Source organism: Colobus angolensis, unplaced genomic scaffold (assembly GCF_000951035.1).
Source record: "Colobus angolensis palliatus isolate OR3802 unplaced genomic scaffold, Cang.pa_1.0 Scaffold344, whole genome shotgun sequence".
NCBI lineage: Eukaryota > Metazoa > Chordata > Mammalia > Primates > Cercopithecidae > Colobus > Colobus angolensis.
In genome coordinates this window covers 1,422,362-1,432,051 of record NW_012116755.1, presented here as the reverse complement: position 1 = coordinate 1,432,051, position 9,690 = coordinate 1,422,362, and the positions used below count along the sequence as shown (strand labels likewise).

The 9,690-nt window shown below is 43.4% G+C and overlaps 1 protein-coding gene across 3 annotated transcripts in view; it reads right to left on the bottom strand.

Annotated features, from left to right (window-relative positions):
• The window catches only part of EXOSC7 (exosome component 7), a 36,402-nt gene that overhangs the window by 8,002 nt on the left and 18,710 nt on the right, over nt 1-9,690 (bottom strand). For all 3 annotated transcript variants that reach the window (XR_001002947.1, XM_011952645.1, XM_011952646.1), the window contains exons 4-5: nt 7,322-7,487; nt 3,024-3,094 (exon numbers count right to left, since the gene is read on the bottom strand). Coding sequence is in view for 2 of the 3 variants with exons in the window: in XM_011952645.1 (XP_011808035.1) it covers nt 3,024-3,094; nt 7,322-7,487 (237 nt within the window). In the remaining variant the exon portion in view is untranslated. The remainder of the gene's footprint in view (nt 1-3,023; nt 3,095-7,321; nt 7,488-9,690) is intronic.

The window sequence follows — 9,690 nt, the reverse complement described above, 5'->3', positions numbered from 1 at the left end:
CCATTGCACTCCAGCCTGTGCAACAAGTGCAAAAATCTGTCTCAAAAAAAAAAAGGCTGGACACAGTGGCTCACGCCTGTAATCCCAGCACTTTGAGAGGCCAAGGTGGGTGGATCACCTGAGGTCAGGAGTTCAAGACCAGCCTGGCCAAGATGGCGAAACCCCATCTCTACTAAAAATACAAAAATTAGCTGGGTATGGAGGCACACACCTGTAATCCCAGCTACTTGGGAGGCTGAGGTAAGAGAATCGCTTGAACCTGGGAGGGGGAGATTGCAGTGAGCTGAGATCACGCCACTGCAGTCCAGCCTGGGAGACAGAGTGAGACACCACCTCAAAAAAAAAAAAAAGCAAGGGTTGACAAAGATGTGAAACAACCCAGAACTCTTATATACACTGCTGGTAGAAGTGTGAAACAACCCAGAACTCTTATATACATTGCTGGTAGAAGTGTTAACTGGTAAAACACTTTGTGAAACTGGCAGCATCTACACTAACTAAAGATAGCCATACCCTATAACCCAGAACACTCCTCCCTAACAGAAATAGAGAAATATGTGCACCAAAGACATGCACAAAAATGTTCATGATGCCCATCCCTATTTGTAATAGCCTCAAACTGGAAACGAAACAGATGACCATCAACAGCAGACTGATAAACAACAGTAGACTGGACAGTAGACTGGATAAACATGGACAAAGTCACACAGTGGAACACCATACAGCAAAAAGCAAGCTATGACTAAGGCAGCGACACAGATCTCTCAAAGCACAGTGCTCAGTGAATGAGGCAGACACAAAACAGAACATAGTATATGATACCATTTATATCAAGTACAAAAGTAATCTATTCTTTTAAGATGCTGATTATCATCAGTGAGTGTAATTGCACAGGGGTACAGAAGGTGTAGGATGCTTCTGGGGTGCTGGCAACATTCTGTTTCTTTAGCTGGGTACTGAAAAACACATTTAACCTATAAAGTCAATTCACTCCAGGGTAGGGTGGAGGAGCCAGGAAGGAAGAGGTGGTCCATCCAGCTCCTGCAATGGAAACAGCATTGGTACTTTTCCCAGTTCCTCTAACAAAAGCCCCCCATGATTGAGCCCTGCTGGCCATCCATACACAAGGCAGCATCTATATCATATCAGGGGAGCTTCAGCCAGAGAATGTCCACAAGAGCCAAGGAGTTCTGTAAGGGTCTTCCCCAGTTGGAGCCTTCCCATGAGGGGAAGTTCTTAAATACTAAGTAATATCCTATTTGAACAAGTCAGTCAACCATTTACACACACACACACACACACACACACACACACACACACACACACACAGTATCTCCCAATTTCCCAACCCTTTGGCTACAACATGACTAGGCAGAAGGGCTAAAGAATACCCTCAGGTGGCCTTTACCCTTCTAAAGGACCCTGAATATGCCAACAGTCTCTCCACATACCAGGGGGACTCGATGCCTTAGAGTCCCCATTCCTTGCTGCCTGCAGGGCTGTTCTTGGTCTGAGGATGAGACTATGGCTGTGCCCATCACAGGTGTCCTCCCCCACCTGAGCAGCTGGGTTAACCTTTCTGGTATACAGTTTGCCCAGTACCTCCCCCACAGCTAAACAGCTTTGTGTGATCCCCAATCTCTCTTTTTGCCTGGGTGCCTATAGTAACCAGCTGGCAGATGGGGAGTCATTTCTGAGGCTCGAGATACATCAGATGACAACTTCCTTTCCTTTCCCCAACAGGGCCCGAGCACCAGCCACTGTTGTGGGATCTGGCACGCAAGCTCTCACAGTGGCCAAGAGTGCCAGGCTCATATTTCAAATAGTCTCAACAAGGAGCCTAGTGGCACAACTAGGGGTGGGGGACTCTACAGCTTTCATTTTCAACAAACACTCCAGCCTGCAATTTTTGTCTACTCTAAATTACACAGGGAGTCTAAACTCATAGAAAAGCTCTAAAAAACAGATAAATGTTAAGTTGGCCAAAATATGAGCACTGAAAAATAATTACAATGACCACTTGGGGATACATATTTATTTCCAGATATATTAAATATAAGAACTACCAAAGTAAAATAGAACAAACAAACAAAAACCAGGATGAGGGGATGGCATTTAGTGAGTGATTTTCCATATTAACATGCCTTTAAATAGGCTGCTGTGTGGACTTCAATCCCCTACATTGTGAAACTCAGGTTGTTTCCAGTTTCTTACCATTACAAAGCAGCTGTGATGAACATCCTAGAATAAACATCTTTGCTCATTTATTCAATTATGTCCTTAGGTTATATCCCTAGAAGTTTCTAATCCTCATTTTTTAATAGGATCCTGTTACCTTAACGTAGGCTCTCTCATAGGATGAATGCCCTATCCCACATATTTACTCATAAATGCTGCAAATTTTCCTCAAAGTACTCGGAGCATAGAAGGGGGAATGGTTAATAATCAGTCAGGATAAATGTCAACTCCAAAAAAGCGTAGCAACTTGTCCCTTCTACACAACCTGTTTGGAAAGATGAACCACGTGGAATAGCCATTTCCTCTTCTTAAGCCAAAGGGAAGGCTGTTACCCTGCTTTTAGAACACATATGTGTACAATCAAGCAATATGCAAGCACTTACTATGTTTCAGGCACTGTTCATGGTGCTAGGAATATAGGCAAGTACAAAACAGGAAAATCCTTGCCCCCATAGAGTTCACCCAATAATAGTATTTGGAGAGTTGGCCTGTAGGTGGCATCTACTCTTTTTGGCTTCTCTGTAGTTTTCTAATATTTTTCTAAATGGTAGGTGTCTATAAAAATAACAATACAAAAAATAAATACAGAATATACGTATATATGTAGTTTTAAGTTACGAAATCTATCTTTTCTGGAGTTTAACGTTAGATGTCACCATTTTCAATGTTAAAACCTGCTGTTATCTTCACATATGAGCTACAATAGAAATTTCCTCAGTGTTCCATTACAGTGTCACAAACCTGGTTCTCCACAGGTTTGCAGAGCTATTTCCAGGAAGACTTACCTTGTATTGAAGAGAGCAGCCTTTACAGCAATGGAAATGGCATCAAACAAATTCCCACCACATTCCAGCAGCTAAGGGAGACAGGAATTGAAAAAGGGAAAAAAACAAGCATCATTTATTACTTTAAGTATTGCCCCAGTTAAAGGACATTGCTTTTTTTTTTTTCCGAGACAGAGTCTCACTCTGTCACCCAGGCTGGAGTGCAGTGGTGCCATCTTGGCTTACTGCAGCCTCTGCTTCCCAGGTTCAAGTGATTCTCCTGCCTCAGCCTCCCGAATAGCTCGGATTACAGGTGTGCACCACCACCCTCAGTTAATTTTTGTATTTTTAGGGTTTCACCATGTTGGCCAGGCCGGTCTTGAACTCCTGACCTCAAGTGATCTGCCTGCCTCAGCCTCCCAAAGTGCTGGGGTGTAGGCATGAGCCACCACACCTGGCCAGGACACTGATGTTTTTTTTCTTTCCCAAATCTATTCTGTGGTCAAGGACACTGATTTTTAAGAAATGCTGACTGTGTGTTTATAAAATAAAGATAACACGTGGCTGCTCTCCTGGCTAGCCATGCAATGACTGCAACTCACTGACACAGTCCTTCACCCTAATTACAAGCACTGCCTTGTAATGGCTGTGCTTATGTGGCCCATGCACACAAGGTCACAGTTGACCAGGGCTGTGGTACCAACACTCAAAGGCCATGGCTTGTGGTGGGCTACTCTCATAGGCACTTCAGGCAGTTGGGGCTGCCCTGAAGGTGGGACTGATCACCTTTATTTTGCCCCAGATAGCTCCCAATTGTACTCCAAGTGTCACTCCAATATATGCTAACACATGCCTGGCCTCCAAACAAGGAGAAAACAGTGACTACTGATGTTGCAGCTGCTACTAGAGGTATTCACTACTGTAATTACCTCTCGTATGTAATGATCAATGTATACCTGATGCTCAGACATGAAATACTACATGTTTTACATTACTTATAATGAAGACTAAGGTCTCTCAGACAAGCTTCCACCCATGAGCGAAAGCGTTGGGTGCACTTACGTGTGCTCATCTAGCAGGGAAAATTAGAGCACATTTAACTGGAAGGTGGCATATCCTTCTGTCCTCATTTTAGAGAGGCCTTGGCCTGAGGTTATGGAATAAAGCCGACTGGGCTGCTCCAAATAAGAAAGGTGAGAAGTCACACATAGAAAGAAAAGTCATGTATTTCTGTTTTTGTTTAGAGTCTATCTCCTCTTCAGTTGAACTGTGAACTCCTAAAGGCTGAGACTCTGTAGTTTTGTTCATCCTTTTATCCCCAGAGCCCAACAGAAGGGCTGTTATGAAGAATGTTGGTGATTATTTGTGAGAGAACCCATCAAAAGACAGCCTCGTGACCAATCACCCCACCGAAGGTCAGCTGTGTGTTGTTAGTGCAACAAAGTTCTAACAGTTTTCCCTCTTAGAGTAAAAACTGATGCCATCAGAGAACTACAAAGAGCAAAGCAAAGTGAAATTTCCGTGAAGTTAAATTTTCACTCTCTTAAAATAACCAAACTCGGGAAAAAAACAATACTGGAAACAGGTGGGTTATCTGACTGTAACAGGTTTAAAGTAAATAAGTATAAAAACATGGCAGGGTGCCCAGCAAATATCTGTTTGAACATGGGCTCTGTCTGAGGACTACCCAGACCAGCTGGCAAAAAGAAAATAGGAGATTTATTTTCCACTCTCTTGCTTCAAGGATTGCTTCACAGATTTCCACCACCTCGCTTCAAACATGGACTCAGTCTACTCAGTATATCACCCGTCCACTGATGAAATTATGTGAATGCCAAAAATGGATCGGCCTCATTAATATCATTTTCAAAAATGCTTTTCTAATTCATTAAAAACTTTTCTGAAGATGACAACTTTTTTTTTTAAAGATGGAGTCTCACTCTGTTGCCCAGGATGGAGCGCAGTGGCACCATCTTGGCTCACTGCAACCTCCGCCTCCCAGGTTCAAGCAATTCTCTTGCCTCAGTCTCCCCAGTAGCTGGGATTACAGGTGTGCGCCACCATGCCCAGCTAAGTTTTGTATTTTTAGTAGAGACAGGGTTTCACCCTGTTGTCCAGGCTGGTCTCGAACTCCTGACCTCAGGTGATTCATCTGCCTTGGCATCCCAAAGTGCTGGGAATACAGGCGTAAGCCACTGCACCTGGTCAGAAAATGACATTTTCAAAGTTCATGTCTTCTTCCAAAATAAGCAAAACCCTTTAAAAAATATTTCAGAAGAAATCCAAATGCCAGGAGTCTTAAAAATAAAGGTTTACAGATGACAGGGCCACAGTGCACATTCCCCTGGATACTCCTGTGCACCATGTATCCCCTGCTCACTGAAGAGGGCTGCTTCTGAGCTGAGATAATGTCCCAATATTCATCAGTTTTGTAAAAGCCTTCCCTAATAGAACAGACTTCTGTTGCTTTGACTTTAACTGACTGAATCAAAAGCACATCAGACCCCATCACTGGGGCATCCTACAAAACTACAAGTGTGCATGAATACTGAGGATGAACACAGAAGGATTACAAAAGGACAAATGTAGTGCGCCACAACACCTGTGTCTTAACTTTCTCTAGTGGAGAAGGGGAGGGGACATAATGTTCTTCAGACACAGGATGGAACCTGAGAGTTCATGTCATGGAGCTGCACCTCCCTGGGCAACTATGGAGCCTGCCTCTACCATCCTCAGTAAGGACTACAGGCTGCCAGTTCCCACCTCCTCAAAACCAAGACCTGAAAAATTGCCTGCTTAGTAGGAATCACACTACAAGGTGCATCACACTTATGAGGGACAGAAAAAGCAAACAGATTTGTAATTTCATTATTTTTGCCTATTAGTGGTAGCACTGCAACAGTAACCTGCTAGATAATGGTTACCACTGCTACCTTTTGACTATGCTCTATCCAATATCAAATTAATTAAAAAATATCTAGAAAGCTCCACCCTGTTTCAGTAGAGCCAACATGCAGAGCCAGGCTGTTTCTTTTCATGAAGTTCACTGTCAGTTCACAGATCTCTTTTATCTGCACATTCATTAAAGAATCTATTTGGCCAATAGCTTAGCTTTGTGTCCTTAATCTGAAATGGAAGATGTAGTTGCTAATCTCAAGGTTCACGAAATTTAACAATAAGGAATAAAACAGACCCAACAAGATCCTGCATATAAAAAAGCAACCAACTGCTACAGGATTACACAAAAGCAAAATTAAGGCCAGGCACAGTGGCTCGCACCTGTAATCCCAGCACTTTGGGAGGCCAAGGCAGGTGGATCACGAGGTCAGGAGTTCCAGGAAAGCCTGGCCAACACAATGAAACCCCATCACTACTAATAATACAAAAATGAGCCAGGCGTGGTGACATGTGCCTGTAGTCCCAGCTACTCAGGAGGCTGAGACATGAGAATCGATAGAACCTGGGAAGCAGAGGTTGCAGTGAGCTGAGATCACGCCACTGCACTCCAGCCTGGGTGACAGAGTGAGACTCCATCTCAAAAAAACCCAAAATTAATTAGAGCTACACAGAGAAGTTACTATCGAGTGCCAAAACATGGGTAGAGGAGTATTTGGGAGGCAAAGTACAAGGGAGGAAATGGAGGGCTGGACTCAAAAGACTCCCAGGGGAGTAGACTCTGTGTGGGAAGAGGCAGGGCCTCTGGGGCCTCACCCAGGAAACTAGGGGCAGGCAGGCTCTGAGGTGTTTAAAAGAAATGATGGCACAGTAAAGTCACACCAGGTGTTCATATCATACAGACCTGGCTTTAAGACTCAACAGCATTACTCACAAGCTGAGACCTCTTGGACTAGTTACTTAACCTCTCTCTGTCTTAGTTTCCTCACTTATAAATGGGAAATATAACAGTGTCCATTTGCAACAGGTTTATAAGGTTTAAATGAAAATGCATGTAAAGAGCTTATCATCCTTTCACACAGAATGTACTACCTATTTAAACTCTGCCCATTAACTCTGTCTGGCACCATCCAGAGACCATCTCTTGTTTTACTCTTCCCAGACAACTTTTATGGGCAATTTTAGGTGCTACCATGATATGACTATAATTTTATTATAGAATGGCATTATATATATCCTGCTTACATCTATGTTGTATTTAATTTTTTAAAAAATTATTATAGGAGACCATCTTTTCCCAACAAATCTCACCCTGTAAGTTGAAAGCATCCACCTGAAGAGGAAAAAGGCACTGGAAGGAAAGTAGGCCAACCAGTCTTTCCAACAAAGGTAGAATGTGGCCAGTACAGCAGGGTGATACTCACTAGCACATCCACATAGAGAACCCAGCAGTGCTCCCGAGGACTAATGCAGAGGGTCTTCAAGTCGACACTGCTTTTATTGTTAAATATCCGATAGAGGGTGTTAGCGATCTCGGTGCCAAGGTCATCACCTCCTCTACCTTCAAATTCAGGGGTAGCATTGGCTGAACTATACAAAACAGAAACAAAAAAACTGGGTGAGTCTTTCCAAGTGCAAAAAGCAAGGAGACAAGGCTTTATTCCAGTTTCCCTGCAGAATGCTGAAGAGCCAGCTGCTCAACAGAAAGTCACTGGAATGAGGAAAGGATGGCATCTGCCACTTTTCCTGACTCCAGACACATGTAATGAACCAGACCAGCACTGTGACCTGGATTTGTCAGCATGTGTTATGGGATTTCCCAATAGCTTCTAACAGAAGCCATCTTTAGTCAAAGAGAAACAGGAGAGAGATGGTAATGTGAACCTCAGCCGATAATAATTAACTCTCTTATCTTCAGAGTATAATAAATACTCTTGTCTGGCAGGCCCAGGAAGCTGAGAGGCCTAGGGAATGAAGCAGTCTGGGTTACAGAGGGGTTTCATCATATATACCACCTCTAGTTTCACAGCTTTAGAATACACTATGATACTCTCAATATAAAAACTACAATGTAAGTACAATAACCTTTCTGGAATGACTTAAAAGACATGTATGATAGTCAGAAACTTTAGATATCACTGTACTGAAGAGAAGGAAAATGAAAGAAAGCAAGGGAAAGACTGTTGGCTCGTAAGTAGTAGGTTACCTCCTTCATTTGATATTTTTCAAGAGGAAAACTTGTTTTTCCCTTTTTGGCTTCTTGATATTTACGCCCAGTAACCTCAACAAAACTAACAGGAGTCAACATTAGCCACCGTAAAAACACTGCAGTGTTTAACAGGACATTTCCGAGGGTTTTGGCTTAATACAAACAAACCCTTAATATGTATGTGAGGTAAGTAAACATTATAGTAATCATTTTACTGTAACAATAAAGGACTAGAAAGGTAAGAAGCCGGTGGTTTCAGCACAGACTCTGTAGAATCACATATTAAAGCCTTCTGACCCCTCGCCCATCTGGAAGGTACCCAGCCCTGCACCAGCTACCAGAGACCTTGAGACTAAGTGAGGCGGACGCAGGCCCAAAGCCAGCGGTTCCAGTGAGGGAGGGCAGTTTCACCATAGGGAGCAAACAGTGAGGTGGAAGGGGGAGGGAGGCACAAGAGTGTCAATTAGCATTCAGGTTTAAAGGAGACCTCAAACGTGGGATGAATAGAGCTGGTCAGGCCAGAGAGGCAGGAAGATTACAGGCAAAGCAAAACCTGTGTGAAGGCCCATGGCAGTGCCCACCCAATTTGTATAACACTAAAAGAAATCTCACTTAGTAATATAGGTGGAAGAATTAATCTTAAAATAATCAGACTACGTCGTTACATAAAATTTTGCCTCTCTAATTATATATATTCTTCCTTTGCCACTGTGAGCCAGCAGAATCCCCTTTAAGTCCCCAAGAGAGACTTCATTACTGCCATAGCAACCTCGTTGTTCCCTGCCTTTGCTGGACTCCGGCATCGAGCCAAGAAAAGCAGCTCGTTTATGGTGAAATAATCAAGTCACTAGGGACCAAGTTTTTACTTTGCACAGCCAGCAAAACATAACCTGTTTCTAATTTAAACACTAAGCAATCAGTATTAAGTCCCTGTTTTAAGTGCTTAAAAATAATCTACAGAGATTTCTGTGTACACAAATCCAGTCAGAGATGCTTACGCTCAAAATGTTTCTCTTTCCCTGAATGTAGTGGGCACATCCTCCTGGGTATGACTAATTTCTTTGGGATTAATGCACTAACTCTTCTACAGCCTTAGGGGACAATTTATAGAGCTTCCCAGGTCCAACTGTCTAAATTAATCTACCTATAAAACCATGCCCCTGGCCGGGCACGGTGGCTCACGCCTGGAATCCCAGCACTTTGGGAGGCCAAGGCAGGCAGATCACCTGAGGTCGGGGGTTTGAGACCAGCCAGACCAACATGGAGAAACCCTGTCTCTAATAATAGAAAAATTATCTGGGCGTGGTGGCACATGCCTGTAATCCCAGCTACTCGAGAGGCTAAAGCACAAGAATCACTTGAACCTGAGGCAGAGGTTGCGGTAAGCTGAGATGGTGCCATTGCACTCCAGCCTGGTCAACAAGATAAAATTCTGTCTCAAAAAACAACAACAACAAACTCATGCCCCATTGGTTTTCCTGGACACTGGGTTAAAGTGGAAATTTTTACCTTTTTTTTTTTTTTTGAGACGGAGTCTTGCCCTGTTGCCTGGGCTGGAGTGCAGTGGCCGGATCTCAGCTCACT